The 21,960-nt window shown below is 44.8% G+C and overlaps 1 protein-coding gene across 5 annotated transcripts in view; it reads left to right on the top strand.

The window, feature by feature from the left end:
* Window positions 1–21,960, top strand: part of LOC121582515 (mediator of RNA polymerase II transcription subunit 13-like) — an 80,080-nt gene that overhangs the window by 12,055 nt on the left and 46,065 nt on the right. For all 5 annotated transcript variants that reach the window (XM_045225121.1, XM_045225120.1, XM_045225119.1 and 2 more), the window contains exon 2: window positions 4,442–4,679. In XM_045225121.1, coding sequence (XP_045081056.1) covers window positions 4,442–4,679 — 238 coding nt within the window. The remainder of the gene's footprint in view (window positions 1–4,441; window positions 4,680–21,960) is intronic.

Here is a 21,960-nt window from a genome sequence, read left to right as displayed (position 1 = left end):
TGGCAGTGGAGTGAAAGAAACTCTAGTTGTTTTCACGTGTTGTGAGTGATTTATGTTCCCTCGTATTATGAGGGATAAAATGGCACTGGCCCTCTCACTATCTCTGTCTGTGTTGTCATGACTGGGCGTGACTCAATGTAGGATGAGGTTGTCCCTAGACACTGATCTAAGGTCAGTTTGGCATTTTCCCACTATTAGTAAAGGGCAGGATTTGGAGAGGTTAAGCTGATCCTAGATCTGTGCCTATGGGTAACTGGAACTCACCCGTAGTTCACTAATGACCTGTAGTATAGACTACAGTAGGTTGGCCCCTACAGGGTTAGTTGATTTCAGCTTATCCTAGATCTGTGCCTATGGTCAACTGGGAGTAGTTTCTGGCCTTTTAGGCTAGCGGTAGATAGAGCAGCTGCTCCTTGGCTCCCAGGCTGCACAGAAACCTGCCCTGGGCCTGCAAACACACACCTCATTATCACATCACGCCTGTTACCATTGGATACAATTACTCTTGCCGACCGTCAACCAGAAATTGGGCCTTCGGATGCGAGGCATTGCTTTTAAACACCCTTAGTCTGCATCGCAGCTCTGGTGTATGTATACACTGAGTATACAAAACATTAAGAACACCTACTCTTTCCATTTATTTAACTAGGCAAGAACAAATTCTTATTTACAATGACAGCCTACACCGGCCAAACTCAGACGACGCTGGGCCAATTGTGCACCGCCCTATGGGACTCCCAATCACGGCCAGTTGTGATACAGCCTGGAATCGAACCAGGGGGTCTGTAGTGACGCCTCAAGCACTGAGATGCAGTGCCTTAGACCGCTGCGCCACTCGGGAGCCATGACGTAGACTGACCAGGTGAATGCAGGTGAAAGCTATGACCCCTTATTGATGTCACTTGTTAAATCCACTTCAATCAGTGTAGATGAAGGGAAGGAGACAGGTTAAAGAGGATTTTTAAGCCTTGAGACAATTAAGACATGGATTGTGTATGTGTGCCATTCATATTATTATTATTATTTATTATATAGGGTGAATGGGCAAGACAAAATATTTAAGTGCCTTTGAACAGGGTATGGTAGTAGGCGCCAGGTGCACCAGTTTGTGTCAAGAACTACAACGCTGCTGGGTTTTTCACGCTCAACGGTTTCCTGTGTGTATCAAGAATGTGGGAAGCATTGGAGTGAACATGGGCCAGCATCCCTGTATAACACTTTTGACACCTTCTAGAGTCCATGCCCCAACTCAATATTAGGAAGGTGTACCTAATGTTTGGTATACTCAGTGTACGTGTGTGTATGTGCGTGTGTGTGAGTGTGTGAGGTAGGGGAGAGTGGGGTAAGTTGAGAGTTTTTTTTTTTTTTACATTCAGCATAACTCCGTCAAGGGAAATATAGTATTCTTTCTAACAAAGATATCTACGTATATTTCAGGATGTTGTGTTTCCCTGGAAATAATCAGAATTCATGGAAAAATTACAGTTTTGAAAACATAGCTTGTCCAAAAAAAGTTGTCTCTTGGCAAAACGTACCCCTGGTATGGGTCAGTATAGCCGCCTACACATTTCTTTACTGAATGAAATATTAACACAACCTTTTTCAAACCATTTCTATCTTTATTTCCCAAACACAATTCAACACAATCACAATCACTTTTTTGTATTTTAATCATTTTAAGCATATTTTAACACAGGCTTAACACCTAACAAACACTTTGTACTTTTTTTAAACACTTACCTCATATCCCAGCAATAATGCCTTGCATTATGCCTGGGAAGAAAACACTTCAATTTGCTCAACTTGCCATTGGCTCAACCATTGGCTCAACTAACCCCATGGCCATTGGCTCAACTAACCCCAAGGCAAACATTTGGACTATATTAGACCACACAGCTATAAGGATGCACGTTCATGCTAGGTTTAGGACCTCATATTGAAGCTTATAGAGACTTCAACTGATGTATAGAACAATCTTTAAATGATTTACTTTGGTTCAGATACAAGCATCATGAAACCTCTAACACAATAAATTCATTTGACTTGGTGAAAATACTTTTCTGGGACCTAACTTGCTTGCCACTTTTTTATGTGGTTTCTTCCTTCACAGACTCCATGAAATGATGAACACTTCCTACATATTTGGTCAAATGATACAGCACATTTTGTGTATGGTTTCCTAGAAACCAGGGTGTCTCAATTGACCCATTTGGCTCAACTAACCCCACTCTCCCCTACTGTGCTATTTTCCATCAGGGTTCAATGGGGTCATGAGGGTAATAGAAACGGTCATTTGAAATGTAGCTACAGAGTCCAGCTACCTTAGTGATGCTAGGGGGGGTATAGTGCAGTCTCAGCCATACAGATACCCTACATGGCCTCCCAGTGAACCTGTTTCAGGTTTAGAAGTGACCCCTGTCAGATTCTGTGTCTAAGGTTTTCACATTCACAGAGAGTGACTCCAGCGGATGGTGGATGTCTGCTCCTTTGCTTTGGGAGAAGCACATCCTTGACCTCCGCCGGGCCTATTTTTAGTACAGATTATCGACGTGCCAATGTTTATATCTCAGATTACACATACTCTGTCATTATGGAAGAGTGGCTTTGTAATTACGAGGCATATTTTTCACAGGGGCTGTTCCACCAAAAACACTTGTATGTTATACTGTACAGACTACAGACAGACAATCACACACACACACACACACACACACACACACACACACACACACACACACACACACACACACACACACACACACACACACACACACACACACACACACACACACACACACACACACACACACACACACACACACACACACACACACACACACACACACACACACACCCTTCTTTAAAGCTGGGACCCTCCACCCCATCTTTCCAACCACATAAGCACATTGAGATCTATTTTTCCAGCAAGGTGCCCTCTTTTGCTGCGTGTTTCCATGTAGCCTGTTCTTCCATAAAGCTCCAATGGGACAGACAGTATTATTTTCTGAAAGTTGGCGAGGGGTGGCATGGTGCCAGCCAGGAACGCATGCCAAGCTAGGCCCTCACAGCTGGCTGAACACAGGAGAGGAGCCTAGGCAGCGTGACTCTCTGAGAGGTCTCCCTTATCCTGCCAAATCTGCCTCAGTGGGTATTGAACGCAGCCTTTGTGAGATGTTCATTCTCAGCCTTTTTCTTCATAGACACCGACACTAGAGCCTAATTTGAAGACTCTGTGATATTGAGTTGCATTCAGAAGCAAAATGTATGTCTTTTGTGGAGAGAGACATAACGGTTTTCAACCATAATTTCCTAATGTGGATCAACGGCCCGTTGTTTATTGTATATAAATAAAACCCACAGAAGTGAAATGACAGACTCTGTACACATGACGGCAATATTTCACCCCGGCCAGACTGTTTTTCTGTCTGAGAAAATATATCCTCTGTGTCCTTGGTGTGTCTTCGCATCTGTTTAAAGATCCCTCTCTCTGGTGCAGTGGGGTTGTCCTTTTTACTGCTCATCAATAGATTGAACAAACGTCCTATTTGACAAGGTTGTCGACTGCCTCGCTCCCCCAGCCCTCTGATAGGCAACATAAATGCGTTCCATTCCATCAAATGAAATTGAGAAGATGTAAGACACTGACTGTGCTCCAGTGATTGACCCTGACACAATTTCTCCCCCTTCTTCTCTCGCTCCTTGTCTTCCTTTCTTTTTCTCTGTTGCTCTCTCTTAATCTCTCCCTCCCTCTCTCCGTTTCTCTCTTTCTCACACATGCCTATTCAGTGTCATACTATACAGTATATTCATTTTTACAACGGCTATGGTGAAGGTAATATGATTCATATGAATAGAACCGATACAGCACTGCCTAGTAGCAAGGCAGAAATCAGAACCCTGTTAGCAGGAATGCCATAGAGCTCTAGGTTACAGTATATTTAACATAATGTAGCAGCCCATTAATCACTTAACATTGTATACAACTTTATTTGACGGGAAAGAGCTACGAACAGTGCTTCAGACATGACCTCAGTTGTCTCAGATTACAAGGACATAATATGGTCTTATAATGAACTTATCATGTCAATGTCATTCAATGCTAAACATTTTCAATAATGTTTAGAGGGCATAGTCATTGAGGTGAACATTTTAATTTATAGTGGGATCAATCCTAGTGTATTAGTTTGTGGTTATGTCATATTGAGGCCACTCTTCTCTTTCATTACAGTAAACCACCACTCAATTACAATTCAACCAACTTTATTGATACTAATTACGATAATACAAAAATGATTACAGTATACAGATATAATAACACGCTCTCTGTCTCTCTTTGTGTATTGTAATTTAATGAACTTTATTGATACTAATTATGATAATACAAAATGATTACATTATACAGAAATAATAATAGCACACTCTTTCTCTTCTTCTGCTCCAGGCAGAGCTGACGGGCATCAAATGGCGGTGCTACAGCTTCCGTGGCGGGGGCGAGTACGGGCCGGTGATCTCGGCGCCAGCCCAGGACGACCCGGTGCTGCGCAGCTTCATGCGCTGCGTGCAGGCCAACCTCCTGTGTGTGTGGCGCCGCAAAGTCAAGCCTGACGCCAAGGAGCTGTGGATCTTTTGGTGGGGCGACGAGCCCAGCCTCTCTGACGTCATCCATCACGAGCTGGAAGGTGAGCCCGCCGCTGCTGAGAGCCGCCGAGAGCCGCTGCACATTCATATGCTCATCTTCTACCCCCTTCTTCTTTCCTCCCTTGCTCCTCTTTCTATACCCACATCCCCCCAGTAGGCTACCCTACAGGTTTACCTGTTGTGGACCTTGAGGGTGAAGGTTAATTAGGCTCTTTAGTGCTCATGCATACGTCCAGGGCTGTGCTTTGGGGGAAAAGGGGCGTTATGTTTAGCACTCTTAACCCAGAAGTAAAATCTTGTGTAATTTGGTCAGCTGTGTGATAAACGTCTGGGTCTATACGTGTTAGAAATTGAGACAGAATCTGTCCACGAGAGATTTTATGTTTAGTATTGTGTGTTGTGTAGCATTGGTTTGTGTGGTGTGATGTTGTACTGTGTTGTGTTGTGAAGCATTGTGCTGGCTCAGGAGAGTGTCTGTGATGAAGAACACAGTAACAGACTCCCTAAGTGGATTTGTCTTGCCGTTGTTCGGATCCTCGTGTGTCTGTGTGTGTGTGTGTGCATTACTCTGAGATATCTCACCTGAATGAGTGCCACTGTCAGCACTATCGCCTCTATTTATAGAAACATTTGCATTATCTGGCTGCACACGTGCAGCAGGGAACTAGCTTATTGACTAAGCCAGGGGAAGAGGGCGAGAAGAGAGGGAACGAGAGGAAGGAGAGAAGCATTGGTTTATGGAAAGGTTTGGGTAGTATAGCAGAGAGCGGGGAGAAGGTAGAGGAGAGGAGGACAGAGGAAAGCAGAAGAGAATAGAAGAGAGAGGAAGAGAAGTAGTAGAAAGGAGAAGATAAAGGGTGGTGTAGAGGAGAGTTAGAGATGTGATGAGAAGGCAGGAGCAGATAGAAGAATCATCCCTCTTTCTCCTCTTCGTTTGCTTATGAAAGGTGACATGAATGAACGGTGATGCTTTTGTATGGATCAATGTTGCTGGATCTTGTTTAGGAATTTGTTGAACTTGTTTGGGTGTATGTTTTCCCTGCTGTAGTGGGAAACAGACTATATATAATGAAATCACAGATTTGTAACCTCTACTGTTTCCATTGTTGTTGTTGGCTATCTCAACACTAGGAAGTGAGTTTATTTTGAGATACACATTATCCCAAAGATATTGATTGACAACGCTTCAGTAGATCAAAACTTCAGAAAATGTGTCCATCTTTGAAAAGTAGTGAAATGCATTAATATGTGCAAAGTTACAGCTATTGATATTTCTGAGCATCTGGATTATTAATAAGAATTTCTTGTGACCCTCTTGACATGCCTAATTAAACAAAGGTTCTGTTGTTTCAGGAGGATTGTTTATAAAATCGTCAAAAGCAACAGAGAGAAACATTCACACTGCATCACATTATTATAATATTCTTTGCAACATGTCACACGTCTACCCTCTGTTACAATATTTGCCTTGTGTGAGCCTTATTAATAGTAGACAATACAGCACTTTAGAAGTGGGGAAATGAATAGCTAATTAAGGGGTAGACTCATTCTTTGCTAATTAATTTGAGTTATAATGTGGAATCTGTTAAAGTGTGTGAGGGGGGACTGGAAGAACAATCGTAGTGTCCCTTTTGGTATCTGAGGTGTCGTCATATCCCTGTTTCTCTGGGCTGGATTGACTTCTCTCTCTCGCTCTCGCTCGCTCTCTCTCTCTCTCTCTCTCTCTCTCTCTCTCTCTCTCTCTCTCTCTCTCTCTCTCTCTCTCTCTCTCTCTCTCTCTCTCTCTCTCTCTCTCTTTCTCTCTTTCTCTCTCTCTCTTTCTCTCTCTCTCTGAGGCTGGGCCCAACGCCTGATCCGGAGATTACGTAAAACAACAGCATCTACGTGTCTGATGCATTTCATGAAATGAGAGGGAATGCTGAGAGGAGGAGGAGGGCAGCATGGGGTTAGTCCACTAATCTCCAGGCTTGTCGTTCCTCGCCACTGGGCCACACTCATCGATTCTCGTCATTGGCCAAAATAGTGTATGCAGGAGAAAACACTGTGGTGCTGCTGCTGATTGCATAACCTCTGTAAGATTTCACCGCTGCTAATGTTTCTCTACTACTGCAGAGGCAGTCCACAAGCACAGTGAATGCGCTCAGCATGGGAGGCCTGGGTCCTCTCTCTGTGTCTGTGTGTGTGTGTGTTTTATGGCAGGGAGCAGGGAGGGAAGGCAGGGCTTCCTGCTTATCAGATGAAGCGTGGGAGAAAATAAAGCAGAGGGTTTAGGTGTGTGACGAACGGTCAGTGCAGAACGTAGGACTGCTATACTGTGGCCTCAATTGCCAAGAGATCCAGTCCCCCCTCACTCGGTCACTCACAAACCAAACATGCTTTCCCCTTCATCCCTCCACAGCTCTGAAATGAAGGGTTTCCAGACCCTGGTTGCCCCACCATCCCCTCTCCCCTCCTCTGACCTCCTCTCCCCCTCTTCTCCCCCCTCCAATTCTTCCTGCATTTTTCTCTGGCATGTCTCCACACAGGGACTTCTGTGCAGCTGGCCCGGGAGGCACAGGGAGCCAAAGGTCGAGGGACCTGAATAGAGCGCAGGACAAAAACATTGTAATGGGCTGGCTGTGGACCCCTCTGTCTCTGGGAGGGAGAGGCCCTCAGACCAGGAACCCAGGACCAGAGATAATGCTTTAGAGGGGGAAAAACCTTTTAGCTCTTGTGTTTTGATAGGGTGTAGCTAAAGATGAGGAGATATGGTGTAGCTAAAGATGAGGAGATATGGTGTAGCTAAAGTTGAGGAGATATGGTGTAGCTAAGGATGATGTCATGAAATAATGTCAATTTCCTAGGCTGCCTTTTTTTTAAATGCAATATTATGCAATAATTTTATGCAATATTAATTACAGTGATACCATTGCATACTGTATGTCTACGTTTAGATTTTAAAGTGGTAATCAGGTTGATGATGTACTGTATTTCACGATAATGGCATTATTGATGACTTGTATTTTCTGTATGGAATATCTGGTTTTCAGAAAACATGTAATTGACAAAAGAGCTCCAGTAATATAATTTATCTGTTTAATCCGGATTATGCAATCCGCCACTAGAAGGATTGTCCTCTGACCTAGCCCATGGTCACTGTGTGGTGTGCAGAGAGCTGCCATCTCCCCCTGAGCACTAAGGACTGATACATACTCATTGTGAGCCAGATGTACTATGCTGTTATACCGCTGCAACATTTACACACTTTTCCCTTCAAGGAGTACATAATGGGGAATAAGGTGAAATAATATTTATTAATCTGCTTGCACCAAATCTTACTCCGCATTTGAATGTTTTTATAGGGATAAAAAATTGGCTATTATTATTACGGTAATTAAGGTCATTATTAAGATAATGTGTTCAGGTATCACTGTCTCAGGCTCTCTCTCAGCCCCGGCTCTGTATGCCATTGTCATTGGCTCAATGTCGAACCAGTGGAGTGTTTAAACATCATGCCCAATACATACAGCTGTGATTAGCCTCCCCAGGGTCCTAAGACCTGGTGGAATTGCCCTATATTTTCACAATCTCAATAATACTGCTTTATGAGAATCTCTTATTTCTTTTTTCTTTTTTTTGGAAGCGTGGGGAGGGGGTAATCTGATCTAGAAATGGATAGTGGTGAAGTGGCAGTCAGAAGTAGTTCCGGCCCTTTGCCTGTGGAGGAGAAGTGATTTTATCAGTATGTGCTGTGCCCTACCGTGTGGGTTGTGTCATGCATGAGCAGCCTGAGAGGCTGTGATGCGCCGTACTGTGAGATGAGTCACTCTGTGTCCACGAACATACGGTCAAGACCTCGTAGCACCCTGCCTATCTTAACCTACGGTGCTGCTACTGTAATGATTACATTTGACTTTGTGGTTATTAGATGATTAGGACTGTTTGTGTTCATTGTGGGACTATTGATTTTAGTGTTGTCATGACTCCCATAACCCAGTTTGCCCTGTCTGTGGGCTCTGCTTTGCCATACCTTGGACTCACATTGTAATATCTGATCCCCTTCACTGGGCCAGGGTCAGATTGTTTAGCTCATAATGGTTGACAATGGGAGAGTGGTGTGTAGATGATCCTAGATCAGTTTTCAAGGTGAAGTTTGATAAGAGTGAGTGTCTATGGAAGGTACACAGTATGACAACATGGTGGGCTCCACTGTGTTGGAGGCTCTGGCAGCCTGCTGAAGGGCACTATGACCTGATGGTTGACGTTGAGCACCAATCAGGGCTGCTCCTGCTCCTCCACCTGTACAGCATGTGGCCAAGGTGAACGGAGAGGGGGAGAGGAACGTAAGGATTCACCTCATCATGTCAGGATCAGGAGCCACATCAGCTTATTTATTGAATTAATACAGTTAGGCTACTGTAACTTTAACCAAATGTTTATGCTCAAATTAATCTCAATTGTAAAAACACTGTAGTAGACACTACACTTTTCATTATCTGACTAAAACACTTCTTCCAGGCTTACCTGGTCTATTTGTATTTGCCCACCAGTAATGAGAGCAAATGAAGAAAGCAGCAAATGGAAAGTAGGTCATGAAAGGTGTTGATAAAGAATAGGATTGTTATCAGTAGGATGGGATGGGGCACAACAAGTGGATTAGACTGACAATTCTAAGAAAATAATCAGTGATAAGGAAATAAAGAGAGAGAGAGAGGGAATGGACAGAACTGAGACGGCTGGAGGCTTCTCATTCACAACAACAGCATGGAAACCCGTGCCAGATAGCAGACCGAAACGTCTCCTCTGTCAGAGCAGAGCGCTGGGGCTAGGGGCTATGGACCTCAGGAGAGAGCCGCCTGCCATGCTTTGTGAAACCACAGGGGCTGTGTGTGTGTGTGTGTGCTTGTGTGTGTGTGTGTGTGTGTGTGTCCGTAATTGGCAGGAGTTTCTGTGAGCCAGAGGTCATAAGGTTCCCAGTTAATTGTTCTCTGAAATAAACGATGCCAAATTTGAATGTGTACTTGAGTGCTGGAGGAAGGCTGACCTCTGCCTCCACCTGTCCTGTCTCACTGTGATCACATAATCTCCTGTGTTCAGTCTGTACTGTACCAAGGTCCTGTCCACTGCTGCCCACTACTGCCCACTGCTGCCCACTGCTGCCCACTACTGCCCACTGCTGCCCACTACTGCCCACTGCTGCCCACTGCTGCCCACTACTGCCCACTACGGCCCACTTCTGCCCACTGCTGCCCACTACTGCCCACTACTGCCCACTGTCCACCACTTGCACCACTAGCCAGAATGGCATTAGTGCATATGATTATTATGGCTATATTGATATATTTATCTTTATATGGCTATACTTTTCTGTGCTGGCTAAGATTCTACTAGTCGTTTTATTTTGTTGCTGCCGTCCTGGTCTCCCTTGAAAATAGATTTTTCATCTGTATTTATAAAAGACAAATAAATCCAAGATAAGGTTTCTGTTATTTCTCATTGTTGAAAAAATATTCACTTAAATCTACCCAGCTAGTGTCTCTGATTAGATTTTAAAGTTGGTATAATTATTCTAGATTGAGATCATATACAGTATGTTGGGATGTACAGGCGCTTCTCATGTGTCTATAGAGAGAAAGAAGTGTCATCTTGAAATGCGTCCCTTACCGTTCTGTTATTTTCTCCCCCGCCGTTCTCTGCCTATCCTGCTGTCTGAGACACAGCCATTGTTTCAGTGATCTCACTCCCATACATCATGTGCTGAATAGAGCTCTTTGAGCAAATCAATGATCGATATAAAGAGAGAGTGAAGAAATGGAGGGAGGAAGAAAAACATTAGGCTCTTCCTTTTCCACTTTTCTGTCTTTCTTCCCCTCAATGTGTTATTTTATCTTTCCATCTACAAGTTGTGAGCCAGTTGAATGTTATAGCTGCTGGGAAACCTAGGCATTAAAGAGGTGAAATGCCAGACAGTGTTGCTTTCCCCCCTCCTAGTCATAGTGGGCTGGACTTTACCTGCCTGCAGTGCACACATAGCCAAGGTGGGATTTGATGCCCCTAAACAAATTATATTCAGCCTAAACCCTGTTAACAGATCTTGTCTGGACGCACATTGAATGTTTAACGGGGAATGGTGTGTCTGTGCTTTGGCAGGATATCCTGTTCAGGTTTCTGACTGGGGCTGATAAGGTGTCTGTGTGGGAGAGTGTTTTCAGAGAAGTGTTGTTGTGTTGTTAGGAAAGCATTAGTGAAGGTATGACTAGAGATGTGAAAAGGGGTGGAGGTTGGATGAAAGAGGTCAACAAGGATACAGTCCAATAGGGGTAACGGGTCAACCCCAGGAAGGGTCTGATAGAGTTGGACCTGCTGCTGCAGTATGATCAGGAAATAAACATGTTCAGCATATACAATATCTTATGGAAAATGACCACTGTTTGGCAAATGTCCATCAGTGGAGAACTCTCGTGGTACAATCTCCAGCCCTGTTTCTAGAACTTGATTTGTATATCGATGACATGTACTTAAATGGTTCACTTTGTGCTTTGCTAGTTTATACAGAGAAATGAAACTGAAACCAAATTTGAGAGCGAGAGAGCGAGAAAGGCCTATGGTTTTTCATTGTGAACATCTGTTTTTAGTTCTGTATCTATTCGTGATAAATAATTTCATTTGTCATTATGCAGATCAATGACTGACATTCCGTGTCATTGCGTTTCAACAGAGCTCCTGCAATTGTTACTGTCTTAAACCCCTAGACCTTAGAAACCTTGATTTTTATTAGTCTCAAACATTATATCCGAGTATGTAATAAAAGCATTAAAACTATGGCAACAGCAATAAGCTTGGCATATTCTGCTTTGTTTAAACAACTCCTCAACCCCCTTAGTACCTGCAGACCCCTTGAGTCACCAGTAGATATACTACTCCATTTTGTTACTCCTCTTGAGCTGAGGGGATCCCAGCGAGAGACTAGCCCCTTTAATCTGATTTGAATACATGCCTTACTTCATGAAGTATTGGCTTTTCTGTGTCAATGCGTTTTGCTTGGCATCCATCCGTGCGGGCATCTCTGCCTGCCGTTCACCCCTTTCAGCCCTCCATTCTCTCCTCTTTTCAGGCTTGCGTTCTTTCAGGCTTTCTTTCCCCTCCTCCCTTGTTCTTTGGTTTTCTGTGATGTTAGGGCATTAAGCGACAGGGTACTCTGAACAGGGAACCCTCACAACATTTAACAACATGGCCATGTTTGTTCCTGGAGGTTGACTCAAACAGCAGTGACTGTGAGGGTAGCTACTGAACAGAACAGGTATGAATAATACCCTGAGTTTGTGCCTGAATTGTGAACTAGGTCGCTCCCTGACACATGTCACAATGGGACTTTGAGCGAGAAGTCATGTAGAAAAAGGAAACTACGGGTAATTGTCCCCAACAAACTGAACCTGTCGAGATAATTGAGAGCCCCCTGAAGGAATGCACGCTGCCGAGAAGAGTGAGTCTGCTGCCTGCAGCTTCAGACTTTTTACAGTTTGGCCCTGGCTGGTGGAATGGTGAGTCACATGTGGAAAATTAGGATTCCATGATAGCAAAAAAAGACAGAGTGAGAGGAGGGGGGGTGGAGAGGGAGGAGAGAGGGAGGGAGGGGAGGGAGGGAGGGAGGGAGGGAGGGGAGGGAGGGAGGGAGGGAATGGAGGGAGGGAGGGAGGGAGGGAGGGAGAGAGAGAGAGAGATGGGTTAGAGAGCGGGAGGAGGGGAGAGAGATGGTATTAAGTGAGAGAGAGGCGAGCGAGAGAGAGAGAAGAGAAAAGCAGGGAGTGAAAAGAGCAGGGCAAGTGGAGGAAAAACAGCCTCAGTGATGTTTATTTGTACGTAAATTTACGAGGAGGGACTGAGTGGTTCTGATTTTCTCCCCCTCCTCTCGCAGGCTGCACAGGCATGGTCTGTGACCCCGTGACTCAGAGTAGTGTGTGTGTGTGTATGTGTTTGTGTCTGTGTGTGTGTGTGTGTGTGTGTGCCAGAGAGAGAGAGAGAGTGAGAGAGAGCAAGAGAGAGAGAGAGAGAGAGAGAGAGAGAGAGAGAGAGAGAGAGAGAGAGAGAGAGAGAGAGAGAGAGAGAGAGAGAGAGAGAGAGAGAGAGAGAGAGAGAGAGAGAGAGAGAGAGAGAGAGAGAGCGAGAGAGAGAGAGAGAGCGAGAGAGCGAGAGAGAGAGAGAGAGAGAGAGAGAGCGAGAGCGAGAGAGAGAGAGAGAGAGAGAGAGAGAGAGAGAGAGAGAGAGAGAGAGAGAGCGAGAGAGAGAGAGAGAGAGAGAGAGAGAGAGAGAGAGAGAGCGAGAGCGAGAGAGAGAGAGAGAGAGAGAGAGAGAGAGAGAGAGCGAGAGCGAGAGAGAGAGAGAGAGAGAGAGAGAGCGAGAGAGCGAGAGAGAGAGAGAGAGAGAGAGAGAGAGAGCGAGAGAGAGAGAGAGAGAGAGAGAGAGAGAGAGAGAGCGAGAGCGAGAGAGAGAGAGAGAGAGAGAGAGAGAGAGAGAGAGCGAGAGCGAGAGAGAGAGAGAGAGAGCGAGAGAGAGAGAGAGAGAGAGAGAGAGAGAGAGAGAGAGCGAGAGAGAGAGAGAGCGAGAGAGAGAGAGAGAGAGAGAGAGAGAGAGAGAGAGAGAGTGTGTGTGTGTGATGACGAGGTAGATGGAAGACAGTTCCCAGCTGCACAGAGGGAGGAGTGTACATTTCCCCTCCACAAGCTTTCGGTTTTGAAAGAAAAGCCACCAACTGAAAGAATGAGGGCTTTGTGTGTGTGTGTGTGAGAGAGAGAGATAAGCAGAGAGTGCAAGTTGGGAGAGAGTAAAAGCAAGAGGAAAAGAGGGGAGGAGAGAAATACAGAGAAGGGGGAGGAGAGGCGGGACAGACAGACTGATGGAGGAAGGGAGTACTTGGAGCACCCTGTGCTCCCAAAAGCATAACCATAGATATGAATATTCATCCTTTTTGGATTTACATAGTAGTTACACAGATGTAATATTTACATAGTATTAAATTTGCATGTGGACACAAAACTTGTGGCTTTATACACCACTTTTGGGATGTAGACATGAAGCCATTGCGTTATGGACATAGTCAACCTTTGTAATAGGAGGCAAAATGCGTTTACTGTGGGGCCTTTGATAATTACTGTGGTTATATTGTGGTACTCCTAGAGAATCAGGTCTGTGCATGTCCATTAGGGCCTTAGGACAAGAGCTTGAATCCAGGTACTTAACATGTGTGTCTGGAATGTCAAGATGAGTGGATGTTGAAGAAAGCATCACTTCACTCTGCAAAACAATGTTGGATATGAAGAGTCTGACTAAGGCTGACTAAGGATGTGACATGGTTGTAGTGTCGAGTTAACGTTGCTAATTATGCTGTGCTGACAAGGAGGACCCGCTGACGCTGTATTTTCATCATAAGGTTTATTCATAACAAAGGGTTACAGCGTCGATTTACAGATACCTGCAGATACCCGGAGAATAATCGCCCCATCTCTAATATGATTATTCTGACCTCTTTTGTCCCAACTGTGGTATATATGCTATGTAATCTGATATGGGTGTTCCCCTACAGACCAATCCCAGGAGGACACCTAACAGACTTCCTATTCTATGGTGTGTCACTCTAAAACGGCTCCCTCTAAAACTGAATAAACCTCCTCTCAGGTTCCACTTGAAAACATTAGCAAAGTCATAATTCATCATACACTACAGGGTCAAGATGGTATTCTACACAAAAGAAGCCCACTTAACTTTCACACGTCATATGTAGTTCCTCCAGAGCAAATGAGCCAAATGTTAAACACAATATGTTCACGTTTAAATACTTCAATTCCAGCAGTTTTTCCTCCCTGTTGGACTCAGGCCTGTTGGCAATGAGCACAGTCTTCCCATAGCGAAGGTCAAAGTCACACCTTCTTTCAATTATTTTTGATTGGTTCCTGGTCTGAGCAGGCATCAGCAGGCCCTGTGTGTGTGTGTTTGTGTGTGTGAGAGAGTTGATGCCATGAATGGATTGAGTGAGTAAACAGAGTGTATTAGATCCAGAGCAGTCATTGAGGTGTGCTAGTCTAAAAACTCCCCTGACTTGTTATTTCATGTCAACAGCATGATGGGACTTTGATTGAGTACCATTGACTTTGTACTGTGCATACTTCTGTGTGTGTGTATGTGTGTGTGTGTGTACATTCTTGCATGCGTGTCTGTGTGTGTTTCGGGGGAGTTTCAATTGTCAATTGACGTGTCTGTAGGGGCCCGTTAACGTTCCTGAATTTACTGGGTTTGGTGGAACTGGGACTGGGGACTTGCTCCAACCCAGGTCCACAATGTTAATGGATGTGAATGTGTTTCCATTGACCTGTGGTGTGCTGACAGCCACACGTTTGGTATTTTAAGCTTGATCTTTCTGTCGTGCGGTTAATTGGCTGGCCAGCCATCATTTTCACATTGCAGTCCCAGTGGAGAGCTAGAGAGTGTGAGGAGTCTTTACTGCCGTCTGACAGCTTGGAGGGCCCTCTCCATCCTGTCTTGATAGTCTTGTGCTAGCTAATATAGTATGCTAATGGATACATATTAAATTGTGTGGTAGTGGTTATATATTGCTTTCTATATATTGCTATATGTATATATATATATATATATATATATATATATATATATATATATATATATATATATATATATTTCCAAGTATACTGTTACAATATATTACTGATTATATATTTATTATTCAGACAATATTGCTTGTCACAGAAGGCTCTATATGGTAATCATTCTATTGCATTATATTGTGTGTACTAGTGGTGTGGTGTATAAAGGGTTGGTAGCCCTGTAGTGGTGTGTTTAACCTGGTATTAAAGGAGAAGAATACATGGCAGTAGATCACTGACCCCCTGGCTCCACTACAGCCCATCATTATATCCTGCTTGACCCAACAACAACAAAGCTCAAAACTGGCTGTTGATCAAACGTCATTGTATTGGTGACGTCCATACCAATTTATTTTCTAGTTATAATGACATAATATGTAAGAATCAGTTTAATGTTCCTCATCAATCAAGACAAGCATTTATGTTGCATTGATTTATTTACTGGAAAAAGTCTAGATTCACACTCAACACCCAGCTCTAGAGGAAATTGGGTCACTCTCGGACGGTGTGTGTGTGTGTATGTCTGTTTTGTTATATGCGCTGAGCTGGGACAGAGAAGATAAGTGACTGTCAAATTATGTAATCGTGTTAGATAACTCTGTTAGATTTTCTCTTAAACATGGCGGAAATCAGATCGTATCTGAGAGGATCGATATTTGGCAGATTTGTCAGCTGTTGAACAAGTTTAGCATGTGTTGTTCATGTTGAGTATAGTAAACAAAGAAAATTCTTTAAAGAAATGGCATGATTATTGGAATGAAGGAACAATGAGTTATATCATTAAATATGTGAATATTTGGGGGGGGGACTGGATTAAGTCAGCCTAAATATTTTGGTTTCATTTTGTTAAGACACTCCAGGACTGGACTTACTCAGAGCAGATTGGAGAAAAATACTTTTTAAATATTTATATCTGTAAAATACATGCCTTTTGGCAAATAGAATAACACATTTAAAACATATCAACAATTCCCTCTGGGCAAGTCTTGAGAATATATCTAAGGATAACCACACACAATTTGGTGAATGCAGATGCTTCTGAAAATGAGGAAAATGAGATGGCGTGTGGGAAGAGTCTGACTTTTGGGAAATGGCAGTTAAAGACAAGTACACTGAATTTAGACTACCAAATGCCAAATGCCTATTTAGACCCAATCACCATCTCTTCAAAGTAAGTTACTACATATAGTCCAGTTTGTTAAATTCTCTATGTGTGTGCACATCTCTCTCTCTCTCTCTCTCTCTCTCTCTCTCTCTCTCTCTCTCTCTCTCTCTCTCTCTCTCTCTCTCTCTCTCTCTCTCTCTCTCTCTCTCTCTCTCTCTCTCTCTCTCTCTCTCTCTCTCTCTCTCTCTCTCTCTCTCTCTCTCTCTCTCTCTCTCTCTCTCTCTCTCTCTCTCTCTCTCTCTCTCTCTCTCCTGCTATATGCTATATACTCATCAGCATGCTTTATGCATGATGGGAGATGTGCCACAGTCTTGAAGTATTCATCCGGGGCCAGCGGCGTGTCATGCTGTAGGAGAGTGATCATGGCAGCATGGATGGTGATATGAATAAAATAACATTAGCTCTCGTTAGGGGGACTCCATAGATCTCCCAGTCAGAGGTGAAGAGACCGGTCACCTGAGGGCCCCTAAGGGGCTCTCAGCCAGCCTTACAACACATCAGCCTGATCAAATGTGTGTGTGTGAGAGCGAGAGGTGTGATGTGGAAGACCCATTGGTTTGTATTTGGTTGGTCTTTCCTCTTGCCTGGTACGCCATGACAGCTTTTTAGCCCATAAGACAAGAACATGATCGACTAACCTCTAGTTCCTCCATGCTGCTTGTTTGATCAGAGACACATTCCTCAGAAGGGGATAAAACAGACTAAACTGAACATAGTATCACAAGGCTAATGCTAGAAGTCAAGGCTAGGTACAGTGTGTGAGTTAAAAGGCTGTGAGTTAAAAGCAGAGTCAGGCCTGTTGTGTTGACATGGCCTGGACAGGAGCCATCCACCCCCTTCACCCTCAGCGCTGACCCCTGTTCAGGAGGGGAAAGACAGGGGTTTTGTGTAATGTGACGCCCCCTGGTCCAGAATGGTGGCGTGTGGCTCTGAGTAGCGGGAGGGAACAGACCCCCTCTATTTCTCCTCTCCACTTTGCTCTCCACTGCCTTACTGACTCACTCACACAACTATGTAAGAGCTCTGGCTCGCTCCCCTAATTGACTCCAGATTTCCCCCTCTTTTCCTCCCCTTTTCCCTCCTTTTCCTCCTCCTCCTCTGTCCCTCCTCCTTTACTCTGGGTCTCTGTGACTGATGTGTGTGTGTGTGTGTGTGTGTGCAGGATCTTTGTCTGGGGCACCCACCCTATCTATCTGTAGGCTTCAAAGGCAGGGTGAGTGAGTGGAGAGAGAGAGAGAGAGAGAGAGAGAGAGAGAGAGAGAGAGAGAGAGAGAGAGAGAGAGAGAGAGAGAGAGAGAGAGAGAGAGAGAGAGAGAGAGAGAGAGAGAGAGAGAGAGAGAGAGAGAGAGAGAGAGAGAGAGAGAGAGAGAGAGAGAGAGAGAGAGAGAGAGAGAGAGAGAGAGAGAGAGAGAGAGAGAGAGAGAGAGAGAGAGAGAGAGCGAGCGCTGGTATTTCCATGTGTTGTGAAAGGTCTTGACTGTGGGTCGAGCCTGACAGATGAGACAGTCCTTGCAGTGGCAGAACAGTACAGAACAGAATGGAGCAATCCCTTTCCTTTCCCTGCAGATCCACGTTAGGCAGTCGCCCCTCTGGTACCTCCTTAAGTCATCTCCCTATGCTGTTTCCTCCTAGGTCGGAACCATAAAACGTCCATCTGAATGATTCCTATCAAAACTATGTTGTTTATAATAAAACTATTTAGCGAGCCTCAATAGCTACATAACTGTTTGGGAATGACAGCATAGCTGTGTGTTATCCCATTCCAGGAAAACTTTTAGAAACGTTTAGAACTACTACATCAAACTCAAAACATGGGAGCGGGACATTTTTTTTTTTTTTTACATTGCAGCGGGGCAGTGTCCCAGAAATGTTCTGACAATGTTTCCTGCTAGCCACGCAGCAGTGGGTGGAGGAGGAAGAAGAGAGAAAGAGAGAGAGAGGGAGAGAGAGACAGAGACAGAGACAGAGAAAGAGAGAGAGAGAGAGAGAGAGAGAGAGAGAGAGAGAGAGAGAGAGAGAGAGAGAGAGAGAGAGAGAGAGAGAGAGAGAGGGAGAGACAGAGGAGAGAGGGTGAGAGAGAGGCAGTTGTTGCACAATGCTTTTGAGAAATGCTGCATTCGCAGCAACAACTGGGGGACAAGCCAGAAAGAACAGATGCTCACAGGAGCGTCTGCTAGCCTGTTTCTGTGGAGAGAGAGAGGGAGAGGGGGAGAAAAAGCGAGACAGAGAAAGAGAGCGAGATAGAGATATGAGAGGACAACTGTTGCTGGGGGGGTCTATGCTGTTGCAGCTGGACTTCTATGTCTGTGTGTGTATTGTGTGTGTGGTGGGGGGTTGAGGTGTTGCTGAAGGATGCCCCCTGACCCCTGGGGGGGTGGGCCTCAGCTCCCCCTGTCTTGAACCCTGTGACACGTGAGGGGCCGTGGGCAGAGTATCCGCCACCCCAGCCATCTGGACAGCCTATTCCGTCAAACTGCCCTTCATCTCCTCACAGATCTAGTCCAATATGTGTCATTAGTACTCCAAACACTCCCATCTGAACCAAACACGTTAATTTGGTGTTTAAAAGGAGCTGCGTCTGAGCTAAAGAGAGAGCTAAACAGAGAGGGAGCGAAATAAAAGATAAAGAGAGATAGTGAGTGTCTTCGTTTGCAGAGGCGCCTGGGGAAAGCTGGGCGAGAGCTCAAATCCCCAGTTAATTCCCGTTGGAAATTAAAAAGCAAAGTGGTGGATTTTGGAGGCCCAACGGATCTCAGTGACGTTGTCATCGTCAGAGCTCCTGGCCGTGTGCCAGCAGCCACTGCTTTCTCACCCTCTCTCAGTCAGGGGAGCAGCGCTCTGTTTGCACTGCACTCGATTGTTTGCTGGTTTAGGCCTTGCTGCTGTTGAGCTCAGTGTTTAAGAGCTGGTGGATCACACACCAGAGTGGAGTGGGAGATCCTCTCTTCTTCTCATCTTCTTCTCTCTGCCTCTCCTTCTCTCCCTCCGCCTACAGGGCCGTCCAGAACCATTTACAGACCCCCCCCACACTATCCTTTGGCCAGCTTTGCTTTGCGCTCTGTCTCCTTTTTTTGAAGTGGTTGTCTGGTGCTTGTTACATCACTGGGCTGTAGTGTAGCCAGTGACCCAGGGCTGCTGCCAAAGGGAGTCAATACATCCATAAATGAGAGATCCTGCTCTGCTTAATTTTATCTGCTTGATACACTCATTTTGATACACTCATTCAGTGGTCACATATGGTCAGAGGCTAACATCTGTTAAAGTTAGGAGATTTTGAGCATGGGTCTTTATCCCAGGGATGTGAACAGAGAACATTACACACCTGCCAGTGTGCATTGTCTGCTTACATGTGGGAACTCTAGATACTCCCTCCCTCCCTCCCTCCCTCCACACACATATACACACACACACACACACACACACACACACACACACACACACACACACACACATCGTGGTGCGGTGTGTACTGCCCCATTACCCTTCCTGGTAATCTGCTCTAATGGCGTTGTCGGCCCATTAGTGAATGAGGGGTCTCACACTGGCACGCCCACCCATGAGATATGAGCCTCTCCCTCTCTCTCTCTCTCTCTCTCTCTCTCTCTCTCTCTCTCTCTCTCTCTCTCTCTCTCTCTCTCTCTCTCTCTCTCTCTCTCTCTCTCTCTCTCTCTCTCTCTCTCTCTCTCTCTCTCTCTCTCTCTCTCTCGCTCTCTCTCTCTCTCCTCCCCTCCCTCCTGCATCTGTTTAGACCTACAGTAGTGTACGGCAGGTCATTAATAAAGCTGCTGTGTGTCTTACGCACTCACACACGCAAACGCACACACACGCACGCACACACATGCGCGCAGAAGTCTGTGCCCAGCCAGAGACATAGATAGACACACCGCCAGACGCTGGCTCTATCGATCCAAGAAAAATGAGTGCAGGAGAGAGAGACAGAGAGAGCACACCTCCCCAACCCCCACCTACCCTTTCCTTTCCTCTCCAAGGGCTCCAGGAAACTGCCTAATAGTGGACTCTCTCTCTCTCTCTCTCTCTCTCTCTTCCTCTCTCTCTATCTTCCCCCTCTCTCTCTCTCTCTCTCTCTCTCTCTCTCTCTCTCTCTCTCTCTCTCTCTCACTCTCTCTCTCTCTCTCTCTCTCTCTCACTCTCTCTCTCTCTCTCTCTCTCTCTCTCTCTCTCTCTCTCTCTCTCTCTCTCTCTCTCTCTCTCTCTCTCTCTCTCTCTCTTTCTCTCTCTCTGTAGCCCGGATCAATAGCATCTTTGTGTGTAGTAGTCTGTGACCAGTGGATACTCACCCTTGTGACGGTGTTCAGCTAATGCAGTCAGACAGGCTGGGCAATGAGGGGAAAGGAAGATAGAGTGGGAGATTGAGGACAGAGGGGCAGAGTGAAGGAGAGGTAGAGAAATAGGAAGAGAGAGAGAGTGGAAGGGGGAAGATAGATGCCATGGTAGAGGGGAAGGGAGAAAACAGAGAGATCGAGGAAGAGAGAAAGAGAGAAAGAGTGAGAGAGAGAGAGGGTGAGAGCTGCTATGACCCAGTTCCATCACATCTTATTTGTGTTTGAGCAGAGCAGCATTGTGGCGACAGGGGCGGGACATATGAAATAAACATGTGTTTGCACTGGGAGTGAAGCCATCACAAACTGTAGCAGCGCTTACTCACTACACACTTTTGCGGGGTCCCCCTGCAAGGTTTAAACAAGGAATTTCCTGCAATTCTACACATATTTTCGTGGGGCATAGAGAAAAATGTGCAGTTTTATAGCTAATCTCATGCTATTCTACACATTTTGCAATGAGGCTGATAGAATTTAGTATTTTTAAAGCTAATTTCCTGCAATTCTTCACATATTGCCATGGGGCAGAGAGAAACATTAGCAGTTTTATAGCTAATCTCATGTTATTCTACATATTTTGCAATGAGGATGTCAGTATTTAGCATTTTAAAGCTAATTTCTTGCAATTCTACTCATATTGCCATAGGGCAAAGATAAAAATGTGTAGTTTTATAGCTAATCTCATGCTATTTTACACATATTGCCATAAGTCTGTGAAAATATGTTGCTGTTTTAAGGCTATTTTCCTGCAATTCTACACATATTGCAATGGGGCAGAAGATAAATGTGCAGTTTTATATCTTCATGCTATTCTACACATTTTGCAATGATGCTGAGACATTTAAGGATTTTTAGAGCACATTTCCTGCAATTCTACACATATTGCCATGGGGTAGAAAGAAAAATGTGCAGTTTTATAGCTAATCTCATGCTATTCTACACATTTTGCAATGAAGATGAAAGAATTTAGTGTTTTTAAAGCACATTTCCTGCAATTCTACACATGTTGCCATGGGGCAGATAGAAAAATTAGCTGTTTTAAATCTAATCTCATGCTATTCTACACATTTTGCAATGAGGCTGAGAGAATGTTGCATTTTTAAAACAACTTTCCTGCAATTCTATACATATTGCCATGGGGCAGAGAGAAAAAATCACAGTTTCATAGCTAATCTAATGCTAT

This window comes from Coregonus clupeaformis, chromosome 15 (assembly GCF_020615455.1).
Source record: "Coregonus clupeaformis isolate EN_2021a chromosome 15, ASM2061545v1, whole genome shotgun sequence".
Taxonomy (NCBI): domain Eukaryota; kingdom Metazoa; phylum Chordata; class Actinopteri; order Salmoniformes; family Salmonidae; genus Coregonus; species Coregonus clupeaformis.
This window is presented reverse-complemented; position numbering and strand designations above follow the sequence as displayed.